The 18,417-nt window shown below is 43.4% G+C and overlaps 1 protein-coding gene across 2 annotated transcripts in view; it reads left to right on the top strand.

Annotated features, from left to right (window-relative positions):
• The first annotated feature begins 14,685 nt into the window (after positions 1–14,685).
• LOC136678167 (sickle tail protein-like) overlaps positions 14,686–18,417 on the top strand; it is a 54,146-nt gene continuing 50,414 nt past the window's right edge. For both annotated transcript variants that reach the window (XM_066656093.1, XM_066656092.1), the window contains exon 1: positions 14,686–14,736. In XM_066656093.1, coding sequence (XP_066512190.1) covers positions 14,707–14,736 — 30 coding nt within the window. In that variant the 5' untranslated portion in view covers positions 14,686–14,706. The remainder of the gene's footprint in view (positions 14,737–18,417) is intronic.

The following is an 18,417-nucleotide window of genomic DNA, read 5'->3' as shown; positions in this document are numbered from 1 at the left end:
TCGTCTTCATTTCCTCATGTGCCATACACTGAATATATCAATGCACTCTCCCGTGCAAGCTATGTGCGAACCACAAAGCTAATACCAAGTTCCAGTACGAGCAATAAAACAGCCATGGCCATTATGCAACATCCTGTTGTAGGAAATAACAGTCTCTGAGGTGTCTGATGGCTTTGTGGGTTTTTTTCACTGTGCCCACAGCCTTGGGGATGTAGAATATACAAGAATAATGTTTGTTTTCCAGCTTTTATGACTTCCATAGACTAAGTCTGGAGTTGGACTCTTGGATTCCCCCCACCCTTCGGAATGCACTCGAGTGGATACAATGTCTCAGAAATAATGTTTATGTTTCAGGACGGCCCGTCATACCTTTACACATACAGTCTGATGCTTGTAGGGGCTGTGATTGGACATGACACAAGTACGGCTACAGCAGCGTTGCTGTCAGCTTGGGCTTTAGCCTCGTTTCCTACATAGCACACCAGTGAAGGAATACAGAGCTACATGGTTAGGCTGCTTTATGTGGATCATTGCAGCATGTTTTTAACTTATAATCTATTTTTAGCGCTTGTTCTTTGTAGTTATAGTATGGACTAAATGTGACGTGTAAATCTTGCAAAGCACTGATTGGCCATAGAGACTTTTCAATTCAAATGAATGCAGATATCCAACAAAAAGCTGCCATCTGTAAAATCTCCAAGCTACAGTAAAGATCACGCTTGATTTTATCAGAATCAAAATGGCAGCCTGTAACATCATGCCATGGTTTTAAAGAGATACAATTTGTTCATTCATTCATTCATTCATTATCTGTAACCCTATCCAGTTCAGGGTGGCGGTGGGTCCAGAGCCTACCTGGAATCATTGGGCACAAGGCGGGAATACACCCTGGAGGGGGGCGCCAGTCCTTCATAGGGCACACCACACTCCTAACAGACAGTCACCCAGAGGAAACCCACGTGGACACAGGGAGAACACACCACACTCCTCACACAGTCACCCAGAGGACACCCATGCAGACACAGGGAGAACACACCACACTCCTCACAGACAGTCACCCAGAGGAAACCCACGCAGACACAGGGGAGAACACACCACACTCCTCACAGACAGTCACCCGGAGGAAACCCACGCAGACACAGGGAGAACACACCACACTCCTCACAGACAGTCACCCAGAGGAAACCCACGCAGACACAGGGAGAACACACCACACTCCTCACAGACAGTCACCCAGAGGACACCCATGCAGACACAGGGAGAACACACCACACTCCTCACAGACAGTCACCCAGAGGAAACCCACGCAGACACAGGGAGAACACACCACACTCCTCACAGACAGTCACCCGGAGGAAACCCACGCAGACACAGGGAGAACACACCACACTCCTCACAGACAGTCACCCAGAGGAAACCCACGCAGACACAGGGAGAACACACCACACTCCTCACAGACAGTCACCCAGAGGAAACCCACGCAGACACAGGGAGAACACACCACACTTCTAAGAGATACAATCATTCCTGGAATTGTTGGCCCAGAGTTGGACAGTGCAAAATGGAACAAAACAAACTACATGGTATTTTGCTATGTCACAGCTACCTTTAAGGAGGAGCCATTGTAGTGGAAAATAAACCAGGTACCAGGGATCCAAAGTGAGAAGTGCCAAGTATAGTCAAGTAGAGTAGGTACTATGCAGTGGAAAAATCACTAAATAAAAGTGGTATCTATACAAATGTTTGGACATATATTGTCACTTTGTCCATTTTTAAACTTAACAACATCAACTTCACTACTCCATTTGGGGAAACAGGAGAACTGAATACATATTTTTATAATGCTTTTAGCCTAACTACAGCTTTAAGCAGATGTTGAACACTAGTGAGATAACAGAGTTGAAGCCTCATTGTTAGCATTTTGAGCTGAAATGCTGATGAATGCAGAATGGTTTAAAGCTCAGCTGAGCCCCAGAGATGGTGTGGTGGGGTGGGACTGGGGTCCTTTCCTGAGCTGGACAGGGGACATTCCTATTCTGTGCTGACTGCAGGAGATTAGAGGCTATGGCTAAGAGCCAGTGCAGCCGTGGAAAGGCACGTTTATGAAGGACAACAACAGGTGTGAGCTCTGCACTCACGCAGAGAGAGAGAATGCTGGGAAGTGGAAATGCTGAAAACAAATCCTGTATGCTAACAAATTTTCATCCAAATAATAAATCAAGAACAGATGCTAGGGGCACATTTACTTCATTTGGTAAATTTGCGTAATTTTTTGATATGGATTTGTTGTATCATGCTATTCTCAGATCACTTCAACTAAAACCCACATTACATTTGCTTGTGGTGTAGGCTACGAGGCTAATTTATCTACGTCAAGACCAATGAAACATGTGAACTTTATAAATACATTGACAAAAACTAATGGACCTAGACTTTAGATCCAATATAGTATTGAAACATATGTAAAGTTAATAGCTCAGTAGATAGCTTACTAAAGCTAAGTGTTTATTCTGTCAAGAGAATAACCAATCTGTTCCACAGTGAGTCTTTTATAATCTTATTTAACAGATTTTTTAGTGTTCTCCACCAAAGATGCTGAGCTGTCCAATGACATGCTTTAATCTGATTGGTCTTCATGTCCCAGGTGTCTCTGCTTGTTAGCATCATATGGTAAGAGAAATAAGCCATGACTAGTGTCGCAGTCACACAGCTCCAGATTCCCGCTCTGGGTGACTGTCTGTGAGGAGTGTGGTGTGTTCTCCCTGTGTCTGCGCGGGTTTCCTCCGGGTGACTGTCTGTGAGGAGTGTGGTGTGTTCTCCCTGTGTCTGCGTGGGTTTCCTCCGGGTGACTGTCTGTGAGGAGTGTGGTGTGTTCTCCCTGTGTCTGCGTGGGTTTCCTCCGGGTGACTGTCTGTGAGGAGTGTGGTGTGTTCTCCCTGTGTCTGCATGGGTTTCCTCCGGGTGACTGTCTGTGAGGAGTGTGGTGTGTTCTCCCTGTGTCCACGTGGGTTTCTCCGGGTGCTCCGGTTTCCTCCCACAGTCCAAAAACACATGTTGGTAGGTGGATTGGGGAATCAAAAGTGTCCGTAGGTGTGAGTGTGTGAGTGAATGTGTGAGTGTGTGTTGCCCTGTGAAGGACTGGCGCCCCCTCCAGGGTGTATTCCCGCCTTGCGCCCAAAGATTCCAGGTAGGCTCTGGACCCACCGTGACCCTGAACTGGATAAGGGTTACAGATAATGAATGAATAAATGATATATGAAATGAATAGGAATAAAGGCATACTGTAGACGGTGAATTGCACAAATGGCTTAGTACAGTTGATATGATCCAAAATCTGTTATATTTTTTCCAGGTTTCTCTTGCAATTCAGTGCCCACTAGTGTTTAATGAGGCCTAAATTGCGAGTGGAGCAGAGTCAACATGTACTTGCTTCTTTAATACAAATCACTTCCATATGCTGCCCAAACCAAGACCATGGAACCAACCAAAATGCTTCAGAATGACATCTATGTTTCTTCTTGTAAAGTCAGTACTATTGTTTTTGGACAGTGATAATAGCTGCTGTAAATCCTGGGCTGAAAAAGTTTCAGCACCTGGTCCCATAGTGGTTCTTTTGTATTGACGATGGGTGTTTCAAACAACACAAAGCACAAGGTAGGTGGAGGTTATAAGTAATTATATATTATCCATTCTACAGTATAATCTACATTACTGTAACTGAACAACAATACACCATTACTCAGCCCACACTGGCAGTGTTTATTAATACACTGGGAGTGTGTGATGGTAGTATTTCTCTTGGCACACTCTCTGGGTTTAAACACACACAGGAATGTGCTGCTCGGTGAGCTTTATTCAGGACCTCTCCATTATTTTCTTAGCTGTGGCACAGTGTGGAAAATGGCAATACAGACCAGCCTCACATATCTTTAACTTAGCAGCAGGGGAAGTGACTGTCTAACTGATGCCGTCTAAACAGAAGGGCACACGGTGTTCACTTTTGAAAACTTCCCTCTATGTTTACACTATTGTGACTGTGTGTTTGGCTCTGATTACAGTCCAAATTTGGAAACCGAGCTGCCAAAATGTGTGTCTGATTTAAAAGAATGAGTTTCAATACATCTGCATATCCAGCAGTCTAGCCCCGCCCATTTTAGGAAGTTATAAGGAGTGTTTCAGTTCAGACTGATTTTTGAATTCGCCACGATCCAACGCAGCTAATGAGAAAAGTTACACTGTGGGCTTTAAAAACGGGACATTATACTTGTCTTAGAATTTTCAAAATCAGTATCTGATGCATTTGATTATGAAACATATTTAAGATTATTCAAGCCTTCATACGTGAGATTGTATAACACATATTTGGCAAGTATTTTATTGCTTCCATTGATTTTATAGGAGAAATACTTTAATGAACCCTAACATAGGGAGTCCATATAAAGGTTTTGTGGAGCGTCTTAAAACAGAACAGGGACATGCCTCGAGGCATTAGTGACATTTACAACACCCTCGACTTGAAGTGACCTGAGATCACCTTCTGCTTCAAATTCCACTGAAATAAACAATTCACAATCAGCAGCGGCTCATTTCATTCACACATCACTATCACACATAATTATACAGTGCATAATCATACAGCTGGAGATCAGCAGTGAAGAACTAAGACTCTAAACATACTAAAGGTGCCATCCAATATCGTTTTTGTCAGAGATATACCATGTATTCTCCCAATAATAACTTAAAGAGCCATGTGTAGGTCTATTGACAGAATAGTAATGACATTTCAAAACAATGCCAAGGTTAAATAACATCACAGAATTAAAATACAAGGTTTTGTACTTACAGTGTCAATGGATGAATATTTATGAATATAGTTTTAGAGTTTATAAGTAAGTGTATATATTTCCCACCGTGATAAAAATGCTAACAGAAGTGGTCAGTCAGAAGAGATTGTTTTGAATCACAGTGACCCTTGCCTCTAAGTAGAGTGTCCTCATTTGTTACATTCAAATCAGTGCAGAATTAGACCAATAATACAGCTTTATATTCAAGACATGTCACATTATATTAATAATTTTAAATAAATAGATCTAGCTAGTGCTTCAACTCAGCGGAATGGAATGTCCTCCACTATTATATTCCTCTAGGTCTCTAATATGACCAGAGTGGCAGTTTAATTTAATGACACTGTTGTGTGCATAAGTGTGTGATTGGGAGTGAGGAAGAGAGAGAGAGAGAGAGAGAGAGAGAGAGAGAGAGAGAGAGAGAGAGAGAGAGGAGAGAGAGAGAGAGAGAGAGAGAGAGAGAGAGAGAAAGAGAGAGAGAGAGAGAGAGAGAGAGAGAGAGAGAGAGAGAGAGAGTATATTTGTATGTCTCTCTGTCTAGAGGAGGAGGATATTCACGTTCCAACCCTAATTCCTAAGTAGGATAAGTAGCATCAGGGGAAAAATGCTTGTCGCGTGATATTAGTCACAGTCTTGGATGATCCTTTTTTCCGGCAAGTTCATCAGCTACTCCGTCTTTCTGGGTGTTGACAGTACAGTATACAGTACAGTAGGCCTCCTATTTTCCCCCAAATTAAGTATCACTCTTGAGCTGAAAACAAACCCCAGTCTGACAAGCATAAATCACATAGTGTGAATCTGTTTTAAAAAAAAAGGCATTGAAAAGGGCAGGGATACGACTTTCTATATTTCAGCTAATTGGAATGAATCGTTTTGAGATGCTGCAGTTCTCAAAAGACTCATGGAATGGTTTCGCATGGAGTTTGACATGAATTTAAGGGGAAAGGCCCAAACGTGAAAAGTCCACAGAAATAATGTAGAGGCCTGTCATCTTAAGTGATCATCCTCATTGCCTGAGACTGGATGTTGGATGAGGACATTTATAGGAATTGACCTATTCATTCTCCACACACAAGCATGGTTTTCGTGGCCTTGTGAGAAACACACCACTGACATACTGTAAATCAAATAACTATTATAAAACCCCCAATTTTCTCCCCAAATTATCCATCCATCCATTATCTGTAACTAGGGGGCACCAGTCCTTCACAGGGCAACGCACACTCACACATTCACTCACACCTGCGGACACTTTTGAGTCACCAATCCACCTACCAACGTGTGTTTTTGGACTGTGGGAGGAAACCGGAGCACCCGGAGGAAACCCACGCGGACAACACACCACACTCTTCACAGACAGTCACCCGGAGGAAACCCACGCAGACACAGAGAGAACACACCACACTCCTCACAGACAGTCACCCGGAGGAAACCCACGCAGACACAGAGAGAACACACCACACTCTTCACAGACAGTCACCCGGAGGAAACCCACGCAGACACAGAGAGAACACACCACACTCCTCACAGACAGTCACCCGGAGGAAACCCACGCAGACACAGGGAGAACACACCACACTCCTCACAGACAGTCACCCGGAGGAAACCCACGCAGACACAGGGAGAACACACCACACTCCTCACAGACAGTCACCCGGAGGAAACCCACGCAGACACAGAGAGAACACACCACACTCCTCACAGACAGTCACCCGGAGGAAACCCACGCAGACACAGAGAGAACACACCACACTCCTCACAGACAGTCACCCGGAGGAAACCCACGCAGACACAGAGAGAACACACCACACTCCTCACAGACAGTCACCCGGAGGAAACCCACGCAGACACAGAGAGAACACACCACACTCCTCACAGACAGTCACCCGGAGGAAACCCACGCAGACACAGGGAGAACACACCACACTCCTCACAGACAGTCACCCGGAGGAAACCCACGCAGACACAGGGAGAACACACCACACTCCTCACAGACAGTCACCCGGAGGAAACCCACGCAGACACAGGGAGAACACACCACACTCCTCACAGACAGTCACCCGGAGCAGGAATCGAACCCACAACCTCCAGGCCCCTGGAGCTGTGTGACTGCTGCACCACCGTGCCGCCCCATTTCATTTATCCTTATTTTTAATTCATCCTGTATCTAAACAGTCAGGTTATATTATTTTGCTGGGATGCTGAGACATTCTGAGGTCATTTTAAAAAATTAAATAAATAAATAAATAAAAAGCAGATAAGGGAATAGTTCAGCCTTCAACAGGTAGAGCTCATTATTTTCTCAATAATGGAGAAGGAGGTATTGCAGTGAGCTTATCACAGAAAGCCAGGCAACAACAGCAACGCATTTAAATACAGCAACAAACTCTTTCCAAAACCTGCGCTCACAACAGGGCTTTGGCTTATGCAGAATTGTTTTAAATAATGGGCAGCTATTTGTCAACAACATCACGACATAACATTCACAACTTTACCTATGATTTTAATACGGCTTCCTATAGTGCAGTGATATGGACAGATTCAGGGTAAACACCTGTAAAAACCAGGACAGGTAACTGGTATAACTCTCTAAAAGAATGATCCCTGGTGATGCCTCTGCTGTTCACAAACAGGAGTCCAAACAGCCGACCTGAACATTCTCCCGCTCTCTAGGTGGGTCGGATGGCTCATTTCGTTATTCAGCACCTTGCTAGCCAAATGAGGTATACATTAGCTAACGTAATAACTAAGTAACCAGACGTCCTCTTTTACCCGGACATGTCCTCTGTTTTAGACTTAAAAAAATGTCCTGGCGGAATTTCACAAATGTCCGGGATTTTGTTTTTCTAGAGCTTACTTTTATCAGGATGCTCCAGCAGAAACTTGAGTAAACTCCAGTTAATTCAAAATGCTGCAGTCAGGGTCCTCACTAAAACTAGAAAATTTGATCATATCAGCCCAGTCTTATCGGCCCTTCACTGGCTTCCAGTTAAATTCCGTATTGATTATAAAATTCTTTTACTCACGTATAAATCCTTACATGGTCTCGCCCCTGAATACTTGCGTGACCTCATCACACACTATGAACCACTCAGATCTCAGGGCGCCGGCCTCTTACTAGTACCCAGAATTCATAAGACGTCAGCAGGGGGGAAAGCCTTCTCCTACAAAGCCCCTCAGCTCTGGAACAATCTTCCAGCTAGTGTTTGGGACGCAGACACAGTCACTATGTTTAAGTCTAGGCTCAAAACACACTTGTTCAGTTTAGCCTTTGGCAACTAACCTCTGTCTAGTTTAAGGTTGTCATTTCAGGAACTCATGGACATGGGGAATCAGGGTAAACGCGGATGACGTGCTCACAGTTTCTCTTGTTTGGAGCGGAAGGATGTCTTTGCCTGAGCTCCTTCTGGTTTCCCTCCTCCCAGTCTGTTACAGTCTGATCCGTCACTACACTAAAGAAAATATTCACATGCTCTTATTCTCTGATGCACTTAACTCAACTAACTGCTCCCCTTTTACTGTTTTACTGTTTTCTGAGAGAATGGTGGCCCACTGATGGAAGATTGTTTGCTGGATTCTCCTGCGGCCCACACCAGACCAGCTGCTCACCTTATTATTATTATTATGTAGCATAATGACACTTCATTGGTGATCATTTAAAATTCAATCTATAGTTTGATCAGAGGAGGATGGGCTTGCTTGCATTGGGCTTTGATTTAAATGTTCTGTTCTGAAACTGTGAAGCTGCTTTGTGACAACGTCAGTTGTAAAAGGCACTATACAAATAAATTTGATTTGATTTGATTTGACATAGAACTTCAAGAAGCGTTTCGTGGTGAAGTAGCACAAAATCCTCTGATTGGACGGTTTGACTGTAGAGCTACCGTTATTGGTCGATAATCTTCTCTGTAAACATTTAATTGGTCAGTCTGCACGTCAGTAGTCCTTGTTTATCTCAGGCAAAGCTCATGTACCTACCCTCACCTCGAGCAGCTATGGACCAATCTGCCCCCTCCCCCCCCCCCCCCCAGACGTGTCCTCTTTTTCACCCTCTCAGATCTGGTCACCCGAGTAATAACACTGTAGTTAATGTGCTCCTCCAAGTGTGTTGAGCTCTGGTGATTGTTGAGATGTAAATAATATATCAATAGATGAGTGAAATATGGTACAAAAGAGAATTAGAAATCTTTCTCTCTCTCTCTCTCTCTCTCTCTCTCTCTCTCTCTCTCTCTCTCTCTCTACTCTCTCTCTCTCTCTACTCTCTCTCTCTCTCTCTCTCTCTACTCTCTCTCTCTATCTCTCTCTACTCTCTCTCTCTCTCTTTCTCTCTCTACTCTCTCTCTCTCTCTCTTTCTCTCTCTACTCTCTCTCTCTCTCTCTCTCTCTCTCTTTCTCTCTCTACTCTCTCTCTCTCTCTCTCTCTCTCTACTCTCTCTCTCTCTCTCTCTCTACTCTCTCTCTCTCTCTCTCTACTCTCTCTCTCTCTCTCTCTCTCTCTCTCTCTCTCTCTCTCTCTCTCTCTTTCTCTCTCTACTCTCTCTCTCTCTCTCTCTCTCTCTCTCTCTCTCTCTCTCTCTCTCTCTCTCTCTCTCTCTCTCTCTTCTTGTTTTTTCCTGATGCCCAGAAACTGTGAGATGTAGAAGCTTGACAGGCTCAGAGGTGTAGAAATAACATGCTTGTTTTGTTGTTGTTGTTGTTGTTGCAGTGTGTTGTAATCACCTTGTTGTTTTGTCTGCTTTTTCTTTTCTTTTCTGATTTTGGGGTGCGTCTGACTCTCACACCACTGTGGGCCTCCTCCAGGGTTTCTGACAGTGATTAATCTGTGCTCTGCAGGAGGATTAGCTTAGCTACACCACAGAGCTGAGACACAGTAGCACCGTTCATCTACAACTATTAATCCAGCCGTACAATTAAGTCTAACTAATGATGCAGCCGTGCAGAGGTTAGAGCCTTGTCTAAACACCATACAACACTGTGGCACTTAAACTAAAATGAATGGAGCAATTTTCTCATGGGACTATCCTTTATCTCACTTCACACTGACATGGAGGACCTGCTCTGTACCGTAAACCCTGCATAAATATTTCTGCTACAGTGGTAAACACAGTTCATTACGTCTTTAAAGGAACACTAGGTAAGATTTGGAGCTCCCCCTACAGTTGCACAGTGTAATTCACTTTTACGGCACTGTTTTGAAAGCAGGGTGGGGGTGGCAGTTACCTACCTCCCAAAGTTACATAGTGCAGTTCTTGTAGTGCTGAGCTGAACTAGCAATAACAGAGGCTCTATTGAGTACTGGTAGAGTATGTGGAGATGGTGGGGACAAATACACAGCCACCAACTCCACAAACAAAAAAACATGACAAACGCCCAGACACCACCTCTAAATAAATCACATCTAGCTACGAGAGCCACACAACACCAACAACATATGCTTTTTTTGCAGAGCATTTTGCATAGCCCCAGCCCTGGATGTCACTGGCTCGTGGGGGTCGTTTGTAGCAATTAGAGCCTATATTATTTATCAAAGATGTTGCCTTATGTGCTCTAATTTGTCATCTTCAATTTGCTCAGCGTATTATTAAAGTAAAAGGCCACATGAGGCCCCACATTAACGTGATGTGATGTGGAGAGAGTAAGAGGTTTATTACTTTATAAGTTCATTTAAAACTTCAAAATCATCTCAAGTAACATACGACAGTCTGTAGTGTTACAGATAGTTTCTCTCTGGTGTGTGTGTGTGTGTGTGTGTGTGTGTGTTTGAGGAAATCCTCCCCATAGCATGACCTCAAACACACTTGGAAAATGGGTTGTGAGGACAATGCCTGGATTTTCTCCACTTTCCAGAACTGAGTTTTCCAGGGAAGGAAAGCGATAAGAAGCATGGGGAAGCACAATTTCCATCAAAACACACACATGCAGCACATACACACTCCTATATTAAGCATTCATACATGTATATGTTAATTGCAGGATGTGAAGGCATTGTCCTACAGTTGTCCGATGAGGTCATATGACTCTGGTAAGATCATTTATCCTCAGAATAAATGATCTTACCAAATCGGCAATTGTTTCTATGTCTGGAGCAGCTGCACATGAGCTTACGATCGCTATCATTAGTGACTCGGTGCCAAGCGTGGATCAGGAGTGACGGAACTAAAAGCTATTTCTTTAAAATCTAGGATTTTCTCTGTATTTTTATTGCTTTATAGCACTTAGAGTTTTGAAATGAGTCCCTGTGGGATATTATTAAATGGTGTGTGTGTGTGTGTGTGTGTGTGTGTGTGTGTGTGTGTGTGTGTGTGTATGTGTGTGTGTGTGTGTTTGTGTATGAAGGACTGAGAACAGTCCATTAGTGAACATAATCTCACATTTATTCATGATCAGGCCAACACCTGTTTCAGCGTTCCTTTTCAACATCTGCTCAGCATGTTCCAGTGGTGGTCCCCCAGTCAGATGTGATCCAGATGTTTCAGCATGAAGTCTTGAACCGTTTTTATACACAGAGACTTCCCATATCTGGCCAATAAGCGGTGATGGTGAGAAATAACTAGTGTTAGAGACAGTTATTAATATAATAGGACAGATGCTACACATGCAGTGTCACAGTGTTTTAAAAGAAGGTGAGAGAAAATGCTTCACGCCCAGATACAGAGCCCAAATTGATTTTTTTTTTAATTATGAGATTCAGAGTCTTGTATTATTGATACATGAATGCATGTACGCTTAACTGTAGCCACTGGTTGAGACTGGGTGAGTGTGTAAAATTGTCCAGAGGTGAACCCTGATCAGGATGAACTAGTTACAGTACGTGAATAAATGAATGATAAAATGAATTAATTAAATGAATGAAACAGGTTTTAAGAAATTGTGCGTTAATGTGAATAATGATCTACGTTCATTCATTCATTTGTTATCAGTAACCCTTATCCAGGGGTCGGGAGCACACCCAAAATCACCGAGCACACCCTGGAGTGGGCGCCAGTCCTTCACACACTCAAATTCACTCACACCTACGGACACTTTTGAGTCTCTCAGTCCACCTACCAAAGTGTGTTTTTGGAGCGTCCGGAGCACCCGGAGGACACCCACGCCGACACAGGGAGAACACACCACACTCCTCACAGACAGTCACCCGGAGGAAACCCACGCAGACACAGGGAGAACACACCACACTCCTCACAGACAGTCACGCGGAGGAAACCCACTCAGACACAGAGAGAACACACCACACTCCTCACAGACAGTCACCCGGAGGAAACCCACTCAGACACAGAGAGAACACACCACACTCCTCACAGACAGTCACCCGGAGGACACCCACGCCGACACAGGGAGAACACACCACACTCCTCACAGACAGTCACCCGGAGGACACCCACGCAGACACAGGGAGAACACACCACACTCCTCACAGACAGTCACCCGGAGGAAACCCACTCAGACACAGAGAGAACACACCACACTCCTCACAGACAGTCACCTGGAGGAAACCCACACAGACACAGGGAGAACACACCACACTCCTCACAGACAGTCACCTGGAGGAAACCCATGCAGACACAGGGAGAACACACCACACTCCTCACAGACAGTCACCCGGAGGACACCCACGCAGACACAGAGAGAACACACCAAACTCCTCACAGACAGTCACCCGTAGGACACCCACGCAGACACAGGGAGAACACACCACACTCCTCACAGACAGTCACCCGTAGGACACCCACGCAGACACAGAGAGAACACTCTAGATGTCTCTTCAGTGCTGTGAGCAAAGAGAGAGAAACATCTTAAGAATTTTATTTTTTAAAATGTTTTATTATTATTATTATTATTACAAACATGAACTTCACCCTTAAGAGCCATGTCAGATGTTATAAGGTATTATAGCTGCCATGTAACACATTATAACAGCATTGATGTAAACGGTTACCAAGTATTCCAATTAGTCTAAAATAAGTCCATAGCGGCAGGGTTTATAAGATGATAGTATTATGGCTGCACATTCCAGAGACACACTCCTATCTCTTTATGAAAAATGACTATAGATAAAGTATAGTGGTATTTACACTAACAAGCAGACAGTCTGACTCCTACTTAAACACTGTGAGAAACGAAGTAAGAGGCGATTACTGCTGACCTCTCACTCGGATCACAGAGCAGAACGCTGAGGATTGGCTTCATGCTGTTGTCCTTTAGAGGCATGCGTTCATATCTGGAGAGAGTTTAAATGCCTGCTTCATTGTATCTTAAATGACAAGATAACATTACTTTGAGCTCAGGGCTTTGTGCCATCAAACGGCAAACAAAGACATAAGCCTCTTAAAGTTTTGTTGTCATTTTTATATGAAAACCTCATAAAATGTAAGCGATTTAGTCCCAACAGCAACAATTGGAATAGCTTCTAAATAATAAATCCATCAACAATGTGTAGTAGTCTACCGTCAAATCAGGTCCCATAGACCGCTCCTATAGGCCCTTAAAATGCCTCAGAGTCAATGTAGATGCAGCAAAATAAACTCCCACATTACATTTTTGTTCAATTAGAAGCACTGCATTATTTAAGGTGGAACTGTGTGTTTGAGTAAGCACTTTCAGAATGTGTTTAAGTTCATGCAGTTACTATGGGAGGTTGTGTGAGTGAATGTGTGAGTGTGTGTCACCCTGCAAAGGTGTGGCGCCCCCTCCAGGGCGTGTTCCACCTTGCGCCCTGTGATTCTGGGTAGGCTCCGGACCCATCTGAACCCATCCCTGAACTGGATAAGTGTTTACAGACAATGAATGAGACTAATTGTTCGATTTTGATGTCTGCAATCAAAAATACAACTAAAATCCTTACGATCACTTAATGAGGGACTTTGTTCTTAAACTGTTGGTCTATCCACTAGCACACCTTTATTTTTCTGTATCTGTTGCTGAACTCTGGGAGCTTGCGGTAGAATACGTTTTTTTTCCCCAGCATTTGTTTATTTTTAAATGCATTTCGGTCCACATTTACGGCCCACGTAGGAGTCTAACATCAGCAGGGATCCTTTGTTTGTTCTTGGGGTACGGCTTATTAGCATCAAATAAATATGTTCTCATTCAAACTTGTCCTTTTTGACTGTAGAAGTTCCCTACGTTGGTGTTTTCTGTGTAATAACATCTCAACTGAAGCTGATTGGTGTGTGTGCCATTTCCATCACAATGACAGAGACTTTATTAGCTTTCCCAGACATCACATCACATTTATTGTCTTTCATTTATTTCCTTCTGTTAATAAGTGTGTGTCGTACTCGAAGAATTGATCCTTTATGTTCATTCAAAGTGGTTGGTGTGGGCTGCATGACTCTGAGGCTTTGGATAATGAGCTGAGGCTATATTCAATGCTCTGGATGCTTCATACAGGGCCACGGTATGTGGTCTAGTCATTGTCAGTAAAGAACATCCTGCTGTGAACAAGCAGTATATGAGATAAATGGCGAGCCGGACTCTTTAATTGCTCTGGTAGCTAACAGCTGAATGGCCTTTTAGACAGTCATTACTGTGCCTGTATCTCTCTTATCAGAAATAATTAACAGTGGGTCTTGAACTGAAAGTGAGTCCCTATCTGACCCCACTTCCTGAGCCTGTTTTCCCCGTCTGTTTTTTGATTGTAGAGCTGGTGAGAGGCGATCACAGGGCGTGCTCAGTTGAGGATGCAGGCAGTCTGGACAGGAGGCAGAGCAGAAAGGACCAAAGCGAACACCTTGACCCCTGGTCTCCTCGAACCGTTCCACGCAGACACACAGTTCCTATGCAGCCGCACAATCTCAAGCGAAGGAAGGAGGCCTTTCTGGAGCATCTGAAGCAGAAATACCCCCACCATGCCTCCACCATCATGGGCCACCAGGAGAGGTTCAGAGATCAGGTAAGAACCTAGTGAGTTCTGTTAACCCTTTAGTCTCCAGGTGTGTTACTCCGTTTTTAATCGTTGAGTAATTTTATGACAGAGTGCTGTGGAATAAGGCATTTTCATTGGTTCACTTCCAGTCAAAACAGCCATTAAAGGAACACTAGTGTTATACATTTTTACAGCACTGTACTGAAATCAGGCGGCACGGTGGCTCAGCAGGTAGTGTACCAGTCACACAGCTCCATGGACCTGGAGGTTGTGGGTTCGATTCCCGCTCCGGGTGACTGTCTGTGAGGAGTTCGGTGTGTTCTCCCTGTGTCTGCGTGGGTTTCCTCCGGGTGACTGTCTGTGAGGAGTGTGGTGTGTTCTCTCTGTGTCTGTGTGGGTTTCCTCCGGGTGACTGTCTGTGAGGAGTGTGGTGTGTTCTCCCTGTGTCTGTGTGGGTTTCCTCTGGGCGACTGTCTGTGAGGAGTGTGGTGTGTTCTCCCTGTGTCTGCGTTGGTTTTCTCCGGGTGACTGTCTGTGAGGAGTGTGGTGTGTTCTCCCTGTGTCTGCGTTGGTTTTCTCCGGGTGCTGCGGTTTCCTCCCACGCTCCAAAAACACACGTTGGTAGGTGGATTGGCGACTCAAAAGTGTTTGTATGTGTGAGTGTGTGTCAACCTGTGAAGGACTGGCGCCCTCTCCAGGGTGTATTCCCGCCTTGCGCCCAATGATTCCAGGTAGGCTCTGGACCCACCGTGACCCTGAACTGGATAAGGGTTACAGATATTGAATGAATGAATGAATGTACTGAAATCAGTGGGGAGGGGGAGGGGAGAAAGTGGGTGGCTTCCTACCCCCTCCAAAAGTTACATAGTGCAATGTCCGCAGTGCTGGGCCCAGAGAGGTTATATTCTCATAATTACAGGTCAGTGAAACATCACAGTGATTTTGAAGCTGTAATTTTAAGGTCAAAATATTATGTAGTGTTCCTTTAAATGTAATATATATAACAGACGACTGAAACACTGTACTGAAATACACAGATGAATAAATACATTTTCAAGTTGATTTCCAGGGATATGTTTTTAGATTTAAACAACAGTTTTTAGAAGCAAAGCAAAACTCATGGAACAGTAAATTAACTGCAGAGAATAGAGCCATATGTTTACGTACACCAGGATCTGCAGATGAGCTAATGTTTGATTTATGATGTTCTTATAGTCCTGGAGTGTTACTGTGTGCTGTGATGAAGCATGAAGAGCTTCCAACAGATGAACTGCTGAAAAATGACATTTTTATAGCTAGTCATTTCCACTTGACATTTCCACTGGCTCCTTTTTGCTTGGATAACCTTGAGAGATACACAGGAATGTAACTGCTTGTTTCATTGTATCAAAGCCACAACTCATTTTGAATATCTTTTTGTTTTATAGTGTGTGTGTGTGTGTGTGTGTGTGTACTCTTTACAATTCAGTATCACAAGTGAACCTACTGTGAATGCAAAATGATGAAATAATATAATAAACTTTCTCATTATTATTAAAGTAATTACCATTAAATACCAGGTCTTTATTATTAGACAATATAAGATACATTAATACGATGACGTCACAATTAGATAGTATTTTTATCAAATAAATCGTTCTTATAAGATACTAACTTGTTATTATGTGATATTAAGTCATTATTATGATGCAGTAATATTTTACTAAAAGATACTACGTCATAATCAGTATTTCAAAGCAGTATTTTTAAATCTCAGTGCAATAGCGGACACTGTCCAGTAGACGGCTCACTACTACACTATATAAGATATGTATTGTTTATAGATATTTGTCTGTTCTCGCTTTTTTTTTAATATCCCTTCATTAATGTAATAGAAAATAGTGATCATTATTTTAAAAGAGTAAGAATATCCGACCTTAGACTTAGAGTTTCGGTTTGAGTTTTTGCACGAGGAACCCCCCCCCCCCCTTTCACTGCGCGCGCCCCTCCTTCTCTTCAACTCCCTCAACTAACTCCGTTGTGTAGAAGCTCTCACAGAAGCGCGTGCGACTTTCAACGGAGCATGAAGCTGCGGAAAGGCACCTACGACCCACTTTTCCTCCTCAAACACAGGCGAGCGCGAGACCGAGCAGGTTTTACAGGTGAGAACTAGGATTTTTTTATTTTTTTTTGCGTGACGTCACATGGTCGTTCTGCGCGCGAGTGTTTCCTGAGCGCAGCCCCAGAGTGAGCCGCAGTGGAGAGGAGGAGGAGCAGGTCTCGTTTTAAGGTAAATGCACACTCCGCTCTTTTAGGCTCTGGTCTGGTCTTTAGAAGATGAACGCGGGTTAAACGCGTGTTTTAGGCTCGTGTTAATGATGTTGCACCAGGAGGAAGTTGCATGAACTTGTGGGGCTCTGAAAAGTGAATCAAGACAAAGCTGCTGTTTAGTGATGTTCCTTTGCTCGACTGGAGGGAGTTGCGTGCACTTGTTTCAGGTGTGTAATACATGTAAATACCAAGGACAACTGTAGAAACTGGGTGTCCACTCCTCTGGATTAAAAGCGATCCTGCTTGTGTTTTACAGCACCATTCCACACCCCTCTCTATCCTCTCTCTATCTCCTTAAGCTTCATGTGTAAATAACTTCTGTTCTCATTGGTTCTCATGTATTGTGGCTCATTCAAAAACTCTCGTCTGTGTTTAAAGCTTGTAATTGTTTGATGTTGGTACATGATGGTTTAGTGTTGGTTTATAGACTACTGGGTTAATGCTGATCCATACTGGTTTGCAAATGGTTTGTACTGGTTTAGTACTGGTTTATACCGGTTTAGTGCTGTTAAATACTCGTTTATAGATGGTTTACACTGGTTTTTATAGTTTTAGTGCTGGTATGTACTGGTTTATAGATGGTTTACAGTGGTTTATACTGGTTTAGTGCCGGTATGTACTGGTTTATAGATGGTTTACAATGGTTTATACTGGTTTAGTGCTGTTAAATACTCATTTATAGATGGTTTACACTGGTTTATACTGGTTTAGTGCTGTTAAATACTCATTTATAGATGGTTTACACTGGTTTATACCGGTTTAGTGCTGTTAAATACTCATTTATAGATGGTTTACAATGGTTTATACCGGTTTAGTGCTGTTAAATACTCATTTATAGATGGTTTACAATGGTTTATATCGTTTTAGTGCCGGTATGTACTGTTTTATAGATGGTTTGCGCTGGTTAAGCACTGGTTTATACTGGTTTAGTGCTGGTGTATACTGGATTATAGATGGTTTACACTTGTTTAGTGCTGGTGTGATTGGTTTAGAAGGTTTGTACAGGTTATGTATTGGATGACATTGATTTACACTTGTTTATGATGTGTGTTCTTTTCTGCTTTGTAGGTTTATTTACGCTGGCCTAGGCTGTTATTATATCTGTATTATGATGTTGTTATGATGTACGTTCTGATGTATCTGCCTATTTTAGTCTTTCATCTGTTTGTTAGCCTTTTATGTGTGGTTTAGTGCTTATCTACTCTGGTCTACAATGGTGTTATATCTGGTTTATAACTAGTCCCACTGCCCAGATACAGTGCTGCAGTGATTAGTATAAGTATCCCAGCAAACACACACAAGCACACACACGTACACCCACTCCCCCATGGTTCTAGTGCCATTCCATTTTCTCATGTCATTTACTCACTGGGGGCTCAGGGCACTGAGATTTTGGAG

The sequence above is a fragment of the Hoplias malabaricus genome, chromosome Y, assembly GCF_029633855.1.
Source record: "Hoplias malabaricus isolate fHopMal1 chromosome Y, fHopMal1.hap1, whole genome shotgun sequence".
Lineage (NCBI taxonomy): Eukaryota > Metazoa > Chordata > Actinopteri > Characiformes > Erythrinidae > Hoplias > Hoplias malabaricus.
The sequence above is the reverse complement of the archived record's forward strand: the minus strand, read 5'-3'. Positions and strand labels throughout refer to the sequence as shown.